This window comes from Trachypithecus francoisi, unplaced genomic scaffold (genome assembly GCF_009764315.1).
Source record: "Trachypithecus francoisi isolate TF-2019V2 unplaced genomic scaffold, Tfra_2.0 Lachesis_group3, whole genome shotgun sequence".
Taxonomy (NCBI): Eukaryota; Metazoa; Chordata; class Mammalia; order Primates; family Cercopithecidae; genus Trachypithecus; species Trachypithecus francoisi.
In genome coordinates, this window is record NW_022681468.1 from 2,823,115 (window position 1) to 2,841,096 (window position 17,982).

The 17,982-nt window shown below is 43.7% G+C and overlaps 1 protein-coding gene and 1 non-coding gene across 3 annotated transcripts in view; both read left to right on the forward strand.

The window, feature by feature from the left end:
- The window catches only part of PPP1R13B (protein phosphatase 1 regulatory subunit 13B), a 132,111-nt gene that overhangs the window by 64,275 nt on the left and 49,854 nt on the right, over window positions 1-17,982 (forward strand). For both annotated transcript variants that reach the window (XM_033191121.1, XM_033191120.1), the window contains exons 2-3: window positions 787-934; window positions 12,805-12,924. In XM_033191121.1, coding sequence (XP_033047012.1) covers window positions 787-934; window positions 12,805-12,924 — 268 coding nt within the window. The remainder of the gene's footprint in view (window positions 1-786; window positions 935-12,804; window positions 12,925-17,982) is intronic.
- LOC117071877 lies at window positions 954-1,032 on the forward strand. The gene has a single exon (XR_004432606.1). It is a non-coding gene; the product is annotated as a small nucleolar RNA SNORD51 (small nucleolar RNA).

Genomic DNA, 17,982 nt, shown 5'->3' on the forward strand with positions numbered 1-17,982 from the left:
ATCCGCCCATCTTGGCCTCCCAAAGTGCTGGGATTACAGGCTTGAGCCACCGCGCCCGGCCGTTATCATTTTTTTAGGAGCGCTTTATGTATTGAGGGGATTAGCTATTTATTTGTAATATGAGTTGCAAATATTTTCCCCTACCTTGTTTTTTTGGTTTATAAGAGATTCTTATATTTAATATACTTGAATATCAATCTTTTAAAAGATAGTGTCTGGTTTTTGAGTCATAGTTAGAAACATCTATACTCCAAGGCTATAAAAGGGAATTTACCCAAGTTTTATTCTGGACTTTTTATGATTTTAGGGTTTGTATCTAAATATTTGATCTATTAGGAAATTATGCTGGTGTACGATATATGGTATGAAACCATTTTTTTTCCAGATGGATATGTTTTGCTCAAACATCACTCATTGTATAGTCTTTTTCCCTCCTTGATTTTTGAGATACCTCCCTCATCATTTGCCATTTTTTTCATGGGTAATTGGGTCTATTTCTGGAATATGACTTTGCCCCATTGATCTATATATGTACTGGTGCCTTGTTTTGAGGCTTTGTAATGATCTGGTAGTGCTCTATTACTCACCTCATTTGGAATTTTCCTGACTTGTCTTTTTCATCTTGTACATGAACTTTAGAATCAGCTTATCTTTTATTCTTTCCAGAAAAGAATCCTGTTGGCATTTTAGGGGCAGGGGGTGGATAGAGGGATCACTTTAAATTTATAGATTAATCTCTTTGTGATAAGGAATCTTAAGTTATAGCGTTAATCTTTTCTCTTACAGATGATATTAACCGTTTTCTTGAGCAACAATGAACAGATTTTAACAGAAGTTCCTGTAACACCAGAAACAACCTGTCGAGATGTTGTAGAATTTTGCAAGGAACCTGGAGAAGGCAGCTGCCATTTAGCTGAAGTATGGAGGGGAAATGGTATGTATTAGGTCCTGTAAAGGTTGTTACATGAATAAAATCAGATCACCATCTTTTAGCTAGCTTGTGATGGATTTGCTTTTTTTCTGATAAACCTGGGGAAAAAAGGTAACTAAGTACATATAATTTAGTATTTATCAAATGGAAAATATTGCTTCTAGTTCTTAGTTATCTGTGGTAATAAAGAATTGAGTAATTAAAATAAATGTAATTATATTGCACGAGACTGAGTTTTACAAAATGCTTTTTTATATAGTTTTTTTTTTTTTTTGAGACAGGATCTCTCACTCTTATCTCCCAGGCCAGAGTGATAGATGTTTGGGTTGTCTCTTTTTTTTTTTTTTTTTTTTTTTTTTGGCTGTTATGAATAACGCTCCTATGAACTTTCATGTACAAATTGTTTTTGTTTTTTGTTTTCTGACATGGAGTCTTCCTCTATTCCCCAAGCTGGAGTGCAGTGGCATGCTCTTGGTTCACTGCAACCTCCACCTCCTGGGTTCAAACGATTCTTGTGCCTCAGCCTCCCAAGTAGCTGGGGCTACAGGTGCGCACTACCACGCCTGGCTAACTTTCTGTATTTTTAGTAGAGTTGGGGTTTTGCCATGTTGCCCAGGCTGGTCTTGAACTCCTGAGCTCAGGCAATCCACCCACCCTGGCCTCCCAAAGTGCTTGGATTACAGGCATGAGCCACCATGCCTGGCAATGTACAAGTTTTTGTGTGGGCGTATATTTTCATATCTCTTAGGTATAAACCTAGGAATTTCTGGGTCATATGGTAATTCTGTGTTTAACCTTTTCAACAACCACCAGACTGTTTACTAATGCAATTGTTTCATTTTACATTCCCTGCAGCAGTATATGATGTGGAGAATTTCTCCACATTCTCATCAACACTTGATACTGTCTGCTTGATTTTAGCCATCCTAGTAGTTGTGAAGATATATCTTACTGTGATTTTGATTTGCATTTCCCTAATGACTAATGATGGTGAAAATCTTTTCATGTGCATATTGGCCATTTATGTATCTTCTTTGGAGAAATGTCTAATTCAGTTCCTTTGCCCATTTTTTCTTTTTTTCTTTTTTTAAGACAATGTCTTTCTCTGTTGCCCAGGCTGGAGTACAGTGGCACAATCCTGGCTCACTGCAACCTCCATCTTCTGGGCTCAAGCAGTGCTCCCATCTCAGCCTCCCATGCAGCTGGGACTACAGGCATGCACCACCATGCCCAACTAATTTTTGTAGAAACAGGGTTTTGCCATTGTTGCCGAGGATGGTAACTTCTGGGCTCAAGTGATCCACTGCCTTGACCTCCCAAAGTGCTGGGATTACAGGTGTGAACCACCACACCGCACTCCATTGCCCATTTTAAAAATGGGTTGTCTTTGTATTACTGAACTGTAGAAGTTCTTTATGTATTCTAGATACAAGTCCCTTATAGATATATAAATTACAATTTTTTTTTTTGCAAAGTTTTGTGCTTTTAATGTTATACTTAGAATTCAGAGTAAAGAATTTTAAGGGTACATGGAGAAAAAACTTGACTTTGATAAACATTGGACGATTATAAATTCGAAGTAAAAGGACAGGTCCTCAATTATTTGCCTAACGACAGCTACAGGAAGCAGGCAGTTAAGTAATTGGAATTAATGTGGTTTTTTTTTTTTTTTTGAAACGGAGTCTCACTCTGTCGCCCAGGCTGGAGTGCAGTGGCGCAATCTTGGCTCACTGCGACCTCTACCTCCTAGGTTCACGCCATTCTCCTGCCTTAGCCTTCCGAGTAGCTGGGACTACAGGCGCCCGCCACCACGCTCAGCTAATTATTTGTATTTTTAGTAGAGACCTGGTTTCACCGTGTTAGCAGGATGGTCACGATCTCCTGACCTCGTGATCTGCCCGCCTCGGCCTCCCAAAGTGCTAGGATTACAGGCGTGAGCCACCACGCCTGGAATTAACGTTTTTTTTGTTGTTTGTTTGTTTTTTGAGACGGAGTCTCACTCTGTCCACCAGGCTGGAGTGCAGTGGCGCGATCTTGGCTCACTGCAAGCTCCGCCTCCTGGGTTCACACCATTCTCCTGTCTCAGCCTCCCTAGTAGCTGGGACTACAGGCGCCCGCCACCGCGCCCGGCTAATTTTTTGTATTTTTAGTAGAGACGGGGTTTCACTGTGGTCTCGATCTCCTGACCTTGTGATCCGCCGCCTCGGCCTCCCAAAGTGCTGGGATTACAGGCGTGAGCCACCGCGCCTGGCCCGGAATTAACGTTTTTAAGGGGAGCAGTGTTAGAGCCTGATCATTAATTCCATTGTTTTTCTTCTCTAGCCTCTTAGCACTTTTGTTCTCTGTTACTTGTTATCACTTCTAATTCCTCATCTGCCTTCCATTGTAAGGGAATAAAATTTTTATGTAAGTATTATAGCCCTAAATGGTCTATGGCCTCTTGAGAATGCTTATCTCCCTCCTATGAGTCACTCAGTTGGTGCCTTCCTTGTCTCCCAGCCCATCTCAAATCATAACTCTTAGTTATACCCCTCAAAGATGAGGACTAGCACCCTGGAGCACAAAGTCACAGCACAGTACATTTACCGTGGCTTCTGTACATGTCCCTTATTGTCTAGAACAACCCATAAGAGCTTGGCTAACATCTGTTTATTCTTTGCCTCTCATCCCTTCCATGAATCTCAAAGGGTATTAGTGTCCCTGTGCTCTAATACTGTTGTAGTATTTATCAAAAGATGGTATAGGCCGGGCATGGTGGCTCATGCCTCTAATCCCAGCACTTTAGGAGGCCAAGGTGGGTGGATTACTTGAGGCCAGGAGTTGGAGACCAGCCTGGCCAGCATGGCAAAACCCCCTCTCTACTAAAAATATAAAAATTAGCCAGGCATGGTGGCATGTGCCTGGTAGTCTCAGCTTCTTGGGAGGCAGGAGAATCCCTTGAACCCTGGAGGTGGAGATTGCAATGAGCTGAGAGTGTGCCACTGCACTCCAGCCTGGCATAGCGAGACTCTGTCTCAAAAAATAAAAATAAAAAACACAATATAGTAGTAGTTTTCATCTCTATCCTGTTGGACTAAAATTCCTGAAGGCAGGAACTTGTCTGTTGTTCACCATTATATCCCCAGTGCCCAGCCTAGTGTTCATAGAAGGCACTTAGTAAACACAGATTAGTAAGTAAAATGGCCAACAAAGCTGGGTCTAGGAAGAAGAGAAGGTAACTTCCAGTGGATGCTGTCAAAGGGAGAGGGAAAGCACTGTAACAGCCTTTCTCAATCCTTTTACCTAGAGGAACCCTTACAGAGATTTTTTTTTTTTAAGTTTTCAGAGAACCCTCACGTAAAACTTAATTGCACCTGGCCGGGTGCTGTGGCTCTCTCCTGTAATCCCAACACTTTGGGAGGCCGAGGCAGTTGGATCACCTGAGGTCAGGAGTTTGAGACCAGCCTGGCCAACATGGTGAAACCCCGTCTCTACTAAAAATACAAAAAAATTAGCTGAGCGTGGTGGTAGGCACCTGTAATCCCTGCTACTCGGGAGGCTGAGGCAGGAGAATCGCTTGAACCTGGGAGGCGGAGGTTGCAGTGAGCCGAAATCACACCATTGCACTCCAGCCTGGGCAACAAGAGTGAAACTTCGTCTCAAAAAAAAAATAAATTTCTGCACCTATAACTGCTGACATTAGTATGATCAGTATGTCATAGATAGAATCCTTCAATAGTAATTATCAGTGTTTTCTAGTAGAGCTAGTTCACTGTGGATCTGTGCATTATTTTGCTAAGGTTGCCATAACAGTGCCACAGACTGGGTGGCTTAAACAACAACAATTTATTTTCTCACAGTGATGGAGGCTAGAAGTCTGAGATGAAGGTGTCAGCAGGCTTGGTTTATTCTGAAGACTCTCCTTGACTTGTAGATGGTTGTCTTCTCTTGCCTGTGTCTTCCCTCCATTCCTGTCTGTGGACAAACCTCTTCTTGTAAGGACACTAGTCATATTGGATTAGGGGCCACTTTGATGACTTCATTTTTTAAAAATCCTGTCCCCAAATACAGTTACATTTTGAGGTACTTGAGGTCAGGACTACAAAAGATGAATTTCACGGGGACACAGTTCAGCCTGTAACAGCCTGTTAATTTGGCCAGGTCATGATGTGTAGGGTGGTTAATCCGTTTTCATACTGCTATAAAGAACTGCCAGAGACAGGGTAATTTATAAAGGAAAAAGGTTTAATTTGCTCACAGTTCTGCATGGCTGGAGAGGCCTCAGGAAACTTACAATCATGGCAGAAGGCAAAGGGGAAGCAGGGCACCTTCTTCACAAGGTGGCAGTGAGGAGAAATGTCAAGTGAGGGGAAGAGTCCCTTCTAAAACTATCAGTTTTCATGGGAACTCACTGTCGTGAGGAGCCACCTCCGTGATTACAGTGACCTCCATCTGGTCTCTCCCTTGACATGTGGGGATTATGGGGATTATAATTCAAGATGAGATTTGGATGGGGACATAAAACCTAACCAGATCAGTAGTGTTTTTCCTTTTCTTTCCTTCCCTTCCCTTCCCCTCCCCTCCCCTCCTCTTCCCTTTTCTATGACAGAGTCTGGCCCTGTCACCCAGGCTGGAGCGCAGTGGTGCTATCTCGGCTCACTGCAACCTCTGCCTCCCAGGTTCCAGTGATTCTCCTGCCTTAGCAATCATGGCTCACTGCAGCCTTAAGCTCCTGGACTCAAGCAATCCTCTTGCCTCAGCCTTTCTAGTAGCTGGGACTAGGGATGTGTGCCACCACACCCTGCTAATTCAAAAAAAAAAAAAAAAAAAAAAAAGGCCAGACTTGGTGGCTCATCCCAGCCCTTTGGGAGGCTGAGGTGGGCGGATCATGAGGTCAGGAGATCGAGGCCATCCTGGCTAACACAGTGAAACCACGTCTCTACTAAAAATAAAATTAGGCGGGTATAGGTGGTGCACGCCTGTAGTCCCAGCTATTTGGAAGGCTGAGGCAGGAGAATGGCGTAAAACCCAGGAGGTGGAGCTTGCAGTGAGCCAAGGTCACGCCACTAACTCCAGCCTGGGCAACAGAGCGAGACTGTGTCTCAAAAAAAATGTAGCAATTAAGTCTCACCGTGTTTCTATGATAGGGCGAGACTCTGTCATAGAAAAGGGAAGAGGAGGGGAGGGGAGGGGAAGGGAAGGGAAGGAAAGAAAAGGAAAAACACTACTGATCTGGTTAGGTTTTATGTCCCCATCCAAATCTCATCTTGAATTATAATCCCCATAATCCCCACATGTCAAGGGAGAGACCAGATGGAGGTCACTGTAATCACGGAGGTGGCTCCTCACGACAGTGAGTTCCCATGAAAACTGATAGTTTTAGAAGGGACTCTTCCCCTCACTTGACATTTCTCCTCACTGCCACCTTGTGAAGAAGGTGCCCTGCTTCCCCTTTGCCTTCTGCCATGAAGGTCTTGAACTCCTAGGCTCAAGTGATACCCCTGCCTTCCCAAAGTGCTGGGATTCAGGTGTGAGCCACCAGGCCCAGTCCCTAGGGTTTTTTTTTTTTAATATATGCCAACTTTTCAATGTTTCTTGATAGAGCACATGAGCTGATATTAACTTTTTTTTTTTTTTTTTTTTTTTGAGACGGAGTCTTGCTCTGCTGCCCAGGCTGGAGTGCAGTGGCCGGCTCTCAGCTCACTGCAAGCTCCACCTCCCGGGTTCACGCCATTCTCCTGTCTCAGCCTCCCGAGTAGCTGGGACTACAGGCGCCCGCCTCATCGCCCGGCTAGTTTTTTGTATTTTTAGTAGAGACGGGGTTCACCGTATTAGCCAGGATGGTCTCAATCTCCTGACCTTGTGATCCACCTGTCTCAGCCTCCCAAAGTGCTGGGATTACAGGCTTGAGCCACCGTGCCCGGCAACTTTTTTTTTTTTTTTTGAGACAGAGTCTCACTCTGTCACCCAGACTGGAGTGTATGGAGTGCAGTAACACGATCTCAGCTCTCGGCAACCTCCGCCTCCCTGGTTCAAGCAGTTCTCCTGCCTCAGCCTCCTGAGTAGCTGGGACCACAGGCATGTGCCACCACACCCGGCTAATTTTTGTATTTTTAGTAGAGATGGGGTTTCACCATGTTGTCCAGGCTGTTCTTGAACTCCTAACCTCAGGTGGTCCATCTGCCTTGGCTTCCCAAAGTGCTGGGATTACAGGCATGAACCACCACACCCAGCCTGATATAAACATCTTGATTACGTAAAAGATTAGTTTTGTAATCCCATCACTTTGGGCAGCCGAGGCAGGTGGATCACTTGAGTTCAGGAATTCAAGACTAGCCTGGCCAACATGGTGAACCCTGTCTCTTACAAAAAATTCAAAAAATTAGCTGGTGTAGGCTGGGCGCGGTGGCTCATGCCTGTAATCCCAGCACTTTTGAGAGGCCAAGGTGGGCGGATCACCTGAGGTCAGGAGTTCAAGACCAACCTGACCAACATGATGAAACCCCGTCTCTACTAAAAATACAAAAAATTAGCCAGGTGTGTTGGCTCATGCCTGTAATCCCAGCTACTCGGGAGGCTGAGGCAGGAGAATCACTTGAACTCAGGAGGCGGAGGTTGCAGTGAGCCGAGATCGCACCATTGCACTCCAGCCTGGGCAACAAGAGTGAAAACTCTGTCTCAAAAAAAAAAAAAAAAAATTAGGTGTGCGTGGTGGTGCATGCCTGTGGTCCCAGCTACTCAGGAGGCTGAGGTGGGAGGATCGCTTGAGCCAGGGAGGTGGAGGTTGCAGTGAGCTGAGATCGTGCCATTGCACTCCAGCCTGGGCAACAGAGTGAGACTCTTGTCTCAAAAAAAAAAAAAATTAATGGAATAATGTAGCTTGATAACCATTTGAGGGTTCAGGTCTGTGAAATAGAGGGGAATCATGAGAATCTTTCTTGTGTAAATAACCAAAATAAACCAAAAAATTAGGACAATGAATGTACAAGATTCAAACCAACGTCAATAATTAAGACCGACCAAATTGGTGCATCAGGTTTGTGCTTTGAAGCACTCCTTCTGCTCCAAATTCATAAGAAACTAAGTTTCAGAGAAAATATATAAAAACGAAAAAGACATTCTCACATTAAAAAATTAAATAGATGACAATGAAGATTAGCCTTTCCGTGGAGCAAAAGTGCAAGACAGTGAGCAGGACCAAAACTGGGGTTCTGCTGGCCTCCACTGGACGTAGGCCACGGGGCTGGGAGTTGGGCTCCTGTGGAGCCGCAGGGCTAAAGGTGTGTTCCACCTGAGTTAAGCCACCTGAGTTAACTCCACCTGCGTTAAGCCAAGGCCAGGCTTCACCACTTGATGCTGGAGTTACTCCTGGTAAGAATGAATATTAAATAATATAGTGCCTGTAAAGTGCTTACAACTGTGCCTCAAGTGGAACGGAGTGGGAAAAGGGGAACACAGAGAACTCCATCAATCCAAGAGAAATCAGAAAAAGGGGAAGAAAAAGAAAGGACAAGAGACTGAAAACCTGAAGTAAACCAGGAGAACTAAATATAAAAATATCCATAACCATGTTAACTGTAACAGATTAAATTTGCCTATCAAGACAGAGGTACAGATTGGGTAAAAAATAAAATCCAGCTGTATGCTGCTTACAAGAGACAGACATACAAGCATAATATCATCAGAAATGTTGAAATGAAGAGAAAGGTAAAAAGAAAGCTTTTCTGGCAACATTAATATCAGGCAAAATAAAATTTAAAGTTAAACTATTAAGATAAAGATGGACATAATAAAAGGAGTGATGTATCAAGAAGTTAAACAGTCATGAGTAGATGTACATTTAACAACGTAAACTGAAAAATATAAAGTCAAGATTCATAAAATTAGGAGGAATTTTGCAAATCCACCATCAAAATGGGAGATCTGTAGGCATGTATCTATTAGAAATTAGTAGATCAGTCAAAATAAGATTAGGGAAGAACTGAGCAACACTATTAACAAGGTTTATTTATTAAGTACAGTTGAACCTTGAACAGCGTGGAGACTGGGGACACCAAACCACTGCACAGTTGAAAAACAAGTGTAACTTTTGATTCCTCCAGAACTTAACTACTAGTAGCCTTTTGTTGACCAGAAGCTTTACTGATAACATAAATCGCCAGTTAATACATTTTATATGTCATATGTGTTATATACTTTATTATAATAAAATAAGCTAGAGAAAAGAAAATGCTAAGAAAGTCACAAGGAAAAGAAAATGTATTTACAGTTCATTCAGTGTAAGTGGATTGTCATAAAGGTCTTCATCCTTCATGGTTTTTCGTTTTTTGTTGGTTTTTTTTTTTTGAGACAGAGTTGTGCTCTGTCACCCAGGCTGGAGTGCAGTGGTGCAATCTCAGTGCACTGTAACAGCTGCCTCCCGGGTTCAAGTGATTCTCCTGTCTCAGCCTCCCAAGTAGCTGGGATTACAGGTATGCACCATCATGCCCAGCTAATTTTTTTGTATTTTTTAGTAGAGATGGGGTTTTGCCATGTTGGCCGGGCTGGTCTGGAATTCCTGGCCTCAAGTGATCTGCCCACCTTGGCCTCCCAAAGTGCTGGGATTACAGGCGTGAGCTGCCACACCTGGCCCTTATCTTCATGTGAATTAGGCTGAGGGAGGAGAAAGAGGAAGGGTCAGTCTTGCCATCTCAGGTGGCAGAGGTGGAAGAAAATTCACATGTGAATGGACCTCTGCAGTTCAGACCTGTGTTCAAGGATGAAGTGTATACAGTATGCCATAGCTGTGTAAGATGTTTGTGTTAGGGGAAAGTGGATGAAGGGTATACAGGAACTCTTTGTACTATCTTGGTAACTTTTCTATAAATCTCAAATTATTCCAAAATAAAAATTATGTTTAAATGATAATGTGTACATGTAAAACAAAATCAAGTTCAGAGGATAAATTAAGATGAGCAAGACTTCCATGGTGAGACGTTTTAAGACATCATTGAAGAACACAAGATGCATGAAAAAAATGGAGGCACACAATCATATTCATGGCCCGGAAAACTTGGTATCACAAAGATGTTAGGTCTCCCCATGTTTATTTATACATCAATTAATATGGTTCCAGTCAAAATTCTACCTTTTTAAAAAAGATCTGGACAAAAAGCGATGAGAAATACTAAGACAATTTTGAAGCTAAGCCATGTGAGGGAAATTGATCTACCAGGTAGCAAGACTTGCTACAAAATGATAGTAATTAAGGTTGTGGTATTGTCGCAGTGATAGGTGGATAGCCGATGAAATAGAAGAGACAGCACAGAAAGATCCCATGTACATAATGACATCCTGCTACATATTAGAGGTGACAATTACTTGTCTGTGGGGAATGGATAGACTATTCAATAAATGAGGCTGGGACCATTGGTTATTCAAGTAGGAAAAAATCAGATCTTTATGCCAAATGCAGAAATAAATTCCATAAAGTCAGTGAAAACCTGTACTTTAAAAATTTGTAGAAAGAACATAAGAGGGCCAGGCGTGGTGGCTCAAGCCTGTAATCCCAGCACTTTGGGAGGCCGAGACGGGCGGATCACGAGGTCAGGAGATCGAGACCATCCTGGCTAACACGGTGAAACCCCGTCTGTACTAAAAAACAAAAAACTAGCCGGGCGAGGTGGTGGGCGCCTGTAGTCCCAGCTACTCGGGAGGCTGAGGCAGGAGAACGGCGTAAACCTGGGAGGTGGAGCTTGCATTGAGCTGAGATCCGGCCACTGCACTCCAGCCAGGGCGACAGAGCGAGACTCCGTCTCAAAAAAAAAAAAAAAAAAAAAAAGAGAATATCTTTTTTACCTTGGAGTAGAATAGGATTTATTGTACCAAAAACTCATACTAAAATTGGAAAAGATTGATAACTGCTTACATTTAAATTTTTTAAACTTCTATACAAAAAATGATACCAACAAAATCAATAGGCAAGTTTATTTTCAGTATATGTAACCAACCTGAGATTAGTATCCAGAGTATAAAGAACTCCTTTAAATCCCTAAGAAAGAACCCAGATCCCCCCCTGCCCCAACACCCCCGAGATGGAGTCTTGCTCTGTCGCCCAGGCTGTAGTGCAGTGACTCGATTTTGGCTCACTGCAACCTACACCTCGGGTTCAAGCGATTCTTCTGCCTCAGCCTCCTGAGTAGCTAGGACTACAGGCGCCTGCCACCATGCCTGGCTAATTTTTGTATTTTTAGTAGAGACGGGGTTTCACCAAGTTGGCCAGGCTGGTCTCGAACTCCTGACCCCAGGCAATCTGCCCACCTTGTCCTCCCAAAGTGCTAGAATTATAGACGTGAGCCACCCCGCCCAGCCATAATCCAGATTTTTGAAAAATAGGCATAGTATCTGAGACAGTTCACAGAGAAGGAAAATGGAATGCATTATAAATATAAAAGTAGTTCTTTTAAATTCAACAACTGGGTTAGTGCTCTTCTCAAGTAATTGGTTAGATATTGGCCAGGCACAGTGGCTCACACCTGTAATCCCAGCACTTTGGGAGGCTGAGGCAGGCAGATCGCTTGAGCCCAGCAATTGGAGACTAGCCCAGGCAACATGGCAAAACCCCATCCCTACAAAAAATACAAAAATTATCCAGGCGTGGTGGCGTGTGCCTATAGTTTCAGCTACTTGGGAGGCTGAGGTGGGAGGATCACATGATCCTGGGAGGCGGAGGTTGCGATGAACCAAGATCATACCACTGCACTCCAGCCTAGGTGGCAGAGCGAAAACCCTGTCTCAAAAAAAAGAAAGAAGTGAGAGATTGTGAGTAAGCTCTGATTTTTAAAATACATTTAGTTCTATAGGATTTAATTTTTATTTACTTGGTACTGACAAACATTCACAATAATGTTGCCTCAGTCGCCAGGAAGTGCCCTGTCCAGCCTTCGTACCTCCGATTGCCACGCTTGACATTTTAAGGAATAACATGGCCTGGTCAATTTATGTTTCTTTCAAGAATGGGAGGCCGAGCATGGTGGCTCACACCTGTAATCCCAGCACTTTGGGAGGCCAAGGCGGGTGGATCACCTGAGGCCAGGAGGCCAAGACCAGCCTGGCCAACATGGTAAAACCCCGTCTCTCCTAAAAAGACAAAAATTAGCCGGGCGTGGTGGCAGGCACCAGTAATCCCAGCTACTCAGGAGGCTGAGGCAGGAGAATCTCTTAAACCCTGGAGGCAGAGGTTGTAGTGAGCCGAGATTGCACTTCAGCCTGAGTGATAAGAGCAAAACTGTCTCAAAAAAAAAAATAGGCTGGATGCGGTGGCTCACGCCTATAATCCCAGCACTTTAGGAGGCCAAGGCAGGTGGATCACCTGGGGTCAGGAGTTTGAGACCAGCCTGACTAACATGGTGAAACCCTCTCTCTACTAAATACAAAAAATTAGCTGGGCGTGGTGGTGCATGCCTGTAATTTCAGCTACGTGGGAGGCTGAGGCGGGAGACTCTCTTGAACCCAGAGGCGGAGGTTGCAGTGAGCCAAGATGGTGCCACTGCCCTTCAGCCTTGGCAGCAAGAGCAAAACCCCATCTCAAAACAAACGAACAAAAAAACAAATGGGAGACACAATGCTTTGTGATAAATAAATGTTGTAAAGGGCATGTTTCAATGTTCCCTATTTAATGTTGCAAAATTGCTTTCATGGATACTTTTTGTGTTCATCTGTTGCCTAAATTATTTCCCATTCATATTCTTGCTTTTACTCATTAATGTTGAAATTCAGTGCTTGTAATATCTTTGAATTCTAACATGTAGACATGCATGCGTGCATATATACATTCATTTAAGTTTTTTAAAAAATTTACTTTTTGTTGGAGTCATTTTAATTCTGGAGTAAAAAAGATGTGGTCTTTTTCCTAGAACGTCCCATACCCTTCGATCATATGATGTACGAACATCTTCAGAAATGGGGTCCACGGAGGGAAGAAGTGAAATTTTTCCTTCGACACGAGGACTCTCCAACTGAGAACAGTGAACAAGGTAGATAAATGCTTTCTTCCTCATTTGTTAATTTTTGCTAGAAAAGTTAATTTAAGAAAAATAGGAATATTATTCACCTACACCCACCCCTGCACTTGCAGGTGGCTAGAGGGAAAGTTGGTATCTCATGTTTCTTTGGCTTCTCTTAGTGTTGTTTACCATTATGGCCCTTTTTTTTTTTTTTTTTTTTTTTTGAGACAGAATCTCACTCTGTTGCCCAGGCTGGAGTGCAGTGGCGCAATCTTGGCTCACTGCAACCTCCACCTCTGGGGTTTAAGGTATTCTCCTGCCTTAGCCTCCCAAGTAGCTAGGACTACAGTGCATGCCACCACACCCAGCTAAGTTTTGTATTTTTGGTAGAGATGGGGTTTCACCATGTTGGCCAGGCTGGGCTCAAACTCTTGACCTCAAGTGATTTGCCCGCCTCAGCCTCCCAAAGTGCTGGGATTACAGGTGTCAGCCACTGTACCCAGCCAATTACATCACACTTTTTAGGCATCAGTGTTAATTAAACAACATACTCAGATATATAAAGGGACTTGGTGTTTTAAGGGATTGTTTTTGGTTTTTTTTTTTTTGGAGATGGAGTCTCACTCTGTCACGTAGGCTGGAGTGCAGTGTGCAATCTTGGCTCACTGCAACCTCTGCCTCCTGTGTTCAAGCAGTTCTCTTGCCTCAGCCTCCCGAGTAGTTGGGATTACAGGCACCCACCACCACGCTAAAGGGATTGTTTTTGGTAAATAACAGATTGGTCAAACCTCTAGTTTTTTTTTGTTTTTTTTTTGAGACGAAGTCGCGCTCTGTCGCCCGCGCTGGAGTGCAGTGGCCGGATCTCAGCTCACTGCAAGCTCCACCTCCCGGGTTTACGCCATTCTCCTGCCTCAGCCTCCCGAGTAGCTGGGACTACAGGCGCCCGCCACCTCGCCCGGCTAGTTTTTTTTTGTATTTTTTAGTACAGACGGGGTTTCACCGTGTTAGCCAGGATGGTCTCAATCTCCTGACCTCATGATCCGCCCGTCTCGGCCTCCCAAAGTGCTGGGATTACAGGCTTGAGCCACCGCGCCCGGCCAAACCTCTAGATTTTAAAAGTATATAAAACCATGAAAAGACTAGAAGAAAGCTCTGGGAGATCTTTTTATTTTTAAAGTGAACAAGGCCTTTGTAAGTGTAACACTAAACCATAAAAGACAAGACTGATAAATGAATTATTTAAAACAAAGGCTGGGTGCAGTGGCTCAGGTTTGTAATATCAGCACTTTGAAAGGCTGAGGCAGGCAGATCACTTGAGCCAAGTAGTTCGAGACCATCCTGTGAAGCATGGCAAAACCCTATCTCTACAGAAAAATTAAAAAATTAGCTGGTTATGGTGGTGGATGCCTGTAGTCTCAGCTACTTGGGAGGCTGAGGTGGGAGGATTGATTGAGCCCAGAGGTGAAGGCTGCAGTGAGCCGTGATTGTGCCACCGCACTCCAGCCAGCCAGGGCAACAGAGAGAGACCCTGTCTCAAAAAATAAAAATAGGCCAGGTATGGTGACTCACGCCTATAATCCTAGCACTTTGGGAGGCCAAGGCAGGCGGATCACTTGAGGTCAGGAGTTTGTGACCAGCCTGGCCAACATGGTGAAACCCCATCTCTAATAAAAATTAGCCTGGCGTGTTGGTGTGCGCCTATAATTCTAGCTACTCAGGAGGCTGAGGCAGAAGAATCGCTTGAACCCAGGAGGCAGAGGTTGTAGTGAGCCAAGATCATGCCGCTGCACTCCAGCCTGGGTGACAGAGCGAGACTCCCATCTCAGAAAATATATGTAAATAAAACAAAACCAAAAATAACTGCATGGCAATAACATCTAAAAAAAGTCAAAAGATAAATTATAAACTGGGAAGTAGCATTTATAGCTCATATTGCAAAGGGCTAATTCCCTTTACACGTAAAGAGTTCCTAAAATTTGATAAGAAAAAAGCTTGGCCAGGTGTGGTGATTCACACCTATAATCCCAGCATTTTGGGAGGCAGAGTGGGGCGGATTACCTGATGTCGAGAGTTCGAGACCAGCCTGGCCAACAAGGTGAAACCCATCTCTACTAAAAATACAAAAATTAACCTGGCATGGTGGCGCGCACCTGTAGTCCCAGCTACTCGGGAGGCTGAGACAGGAGAATCGCTTGAACCTGGGAGGCAGAGATTGCAGTGAGCCTGAGATCACACCATTGTACTCCAGCCTGGGCAACAAGAGCGAAACTCCATCTCAAAAAAAAAAAAAAAAACTTAGTAGAATAATAGGAAAAATATATACACACACAGTTCACAGAAAAGGAAGTATACATGGCCCTAGGATATGTGAAAAGATATTCACCTTATTCCTAATAAAAGACATGCAGAGAAAACTATCTTGAAATACTGTATTTTACCTGTCACATTGGCAAAGATTAGAACAGTTAATATCACAGTGTTGACAAGGATGCTGAGAAACAGGCAGTCTTCTGCATTGCTGTGGGAGGCAGTTGGCACCTTCTATAGAAGGAAATTTGGCAATAGCTGTTAAACTTAAAAAACATAAAACCTTTTACCCAGCAGTTTCATTTCTGAGAATTTATCCTAAAGCTGTGTCCTGGCACATACAAAATGATATATAAACAGGGTTATTCACTGAGCATTGCTGGTCGACACAACCTAAATGTCCACCAGGAGAGATGAGCTAACTAAGTTAGGGTCCATCCACACAGCGGAATGCTCTGCAGCTGTAAATAATGAAGAACCTCTGTGCCCTGACCCAGACCATCTCCTAAACATGTTAAATGAATTAGCAAAAAGAATGTGCACACTTAGCTGCCTTTTGTGGAAAGATGACCAAAGAGTAATGTACATATATATCTGTCTGTATGTGTATATGTATAAAGCAGTTTTGAAAAGATATCTACGCAACTGGGGATGTTGTTGGCCTGGGGATAAGGGAAAAGTGGCTGTAGATCAGAGGAGGGAGGGTTGTTGATTGTATACCTTTTTGTTCTTTTTGATTTTTGAACCATGGGAATGTACTATATATTTTTGAATTAAAATTTAAAGAAAATAAGGAAATTTTTTCTGAACACATATACACTGTACAGTTAAAAGACCTTTGGCTGGGTGCAGTGGTTCATGCCTGTAATCCCAGCACTTTGGGAGGCCAAGACAGGTGGATCACGAGGTCAGGAGATCAAGACCATCATGGCTAACATGGTGAAATCTCGTCTCTACTGAAAATACGAAAAATTAGCCAGGCGTAGTGACAGGCGCCTGTAGTCCCAGCTACTCGGGAGGCTGAGGCAGGAGAATGGCATGAACCCGGGAGGTGGAGCTTGCAGTGAGCCGAGATTGCTCCACTGCACTCCAGCCTGGGCGACAGAGCAAAACTCTATCTCAAAAAAAAAAAAAAAAAAAAAGACCTTTAACTTGTTATTTAACAGTGATTATGGATTACTTCTGATATTTATCAAGCAAATAAAAGGATAATCCTTTATAAAAATATTATTTCTTTTTTGCAAGTTATCCCCCTTTATTTGTATTTTATAGTAAAGGAAAATTTGCCCTTGGATGAGCTACTATCTACTTTAAAATCATCTTTCTGTAGCTGTAAATATTGTTATAAGGCTGTCTTTTAGAATACCATTACTTCCGGAGCGAGGACACCAAGGCTCCGGGCTCAACTCTTCATCTACTTTTACCTTAGACCAGGGTCCCTCCTGTCTTGGGAACATCCACCTGAAGAGGAGGATTAGACTGGCTGACAGTTGAAATGCTGCTTAGTGCTAAGGATTTATTTTAACTCTCTACCTGAGCTCTGCAGATACCTATCCCCTCCCTCAACTAGCTATACTTAAATAAAAAGTCTTACCTTTTACTTATTAATATGTACCTAATTCTTCATGTTCTGAGGAGAGGTTATTTTTTTCTCACCTTGTAAGTTTGGAAATCCGCCAGGCTTGGTGGCTCACGCCTGTAATCCTAGCACTTCGGGAGGCCGAGGCGGGAGGATCACGAAGTCAGGAGATCGAGACTATCCTGACTAACACGGTGAAACCCCATCTCTACTAAAAATACAAAAAATTAGCCAGACCTGGTGGCGGGTGCCTGTAGTCACAGCTGCTGGGGAGGCTGAGGCAGGAGAATGGCGTGAACCCGGAAGGCAGAGCTTACAGGGAGCCCCGATCGCACCACTGCACTCCAGCCTGGGGGACAGAGCGAGACTCCATCTCAAAAAATAAAATAAAATAAAATAAAGTTTGGAAATGGGCTGGGTACGGTGTCTCATGCCTGTAATCCCAGCACTTTGGGAGGCTGAGGTGAGAGGATTGCATGAGCCCAGGAGCTCTCTTTCATGCCCTGACTCAGAATTCCATCTTCCCTACCTGTAACACTCTACCCTCTGCCCCTTTACCTCTGCCTAAAAGGGTGGCATAGACAGTAGCTTATTGGATGCTGTCTCATGTTTTGTTTTGCTTTTGCTCACTATTTTCCTCCCTTCAGCTTATTAATATTCTTTTTTTCTTTCCTTCCTTCCTTCCTTCCTTCCTTCCTTTCTTTTTTTTCTTTTCTTTCTTTTCTCCCTTTCTCCCTCTCTCCCTGTCCCTTTCCCTTTCCCTTTCCTTTCTTTCACAGTCTTACTCTGTCACCAGGCTAGAGTGCAGTGGTGCAATCTCAGCTCACTGCAACCTCCACCTCCCAGGTTCAAGCAGTTCCCCTGCCTCAGCCTCCTGAGGAGCTGGGACTACAGGTGTGCACCACCACACCCAGCTAATTTTTTGTATTTTTAGTAGAGATGAAGTTTCATCATATTGGTCAGGATGGTCTCAATCTCCTGGCCTCGTGATCTGCCCATTTTGGCCTCCCAGAGTGCTAGGATTGCAGGCGTGAGCCACCATGTCCAGCCCCCGTCTCAGTTTTAACTCTGTTAGTGAAAGCCTTTTTTTTTTTTTTTTTTTTTTTTTGAGACAGGGTTTCACTTGTTACCCAGGTTGGAGTGCAGTGGCGTGATCTTGGCTCACTGCAACCTCTGCCTCCTGGGCTCAAGTGATTCTCCCA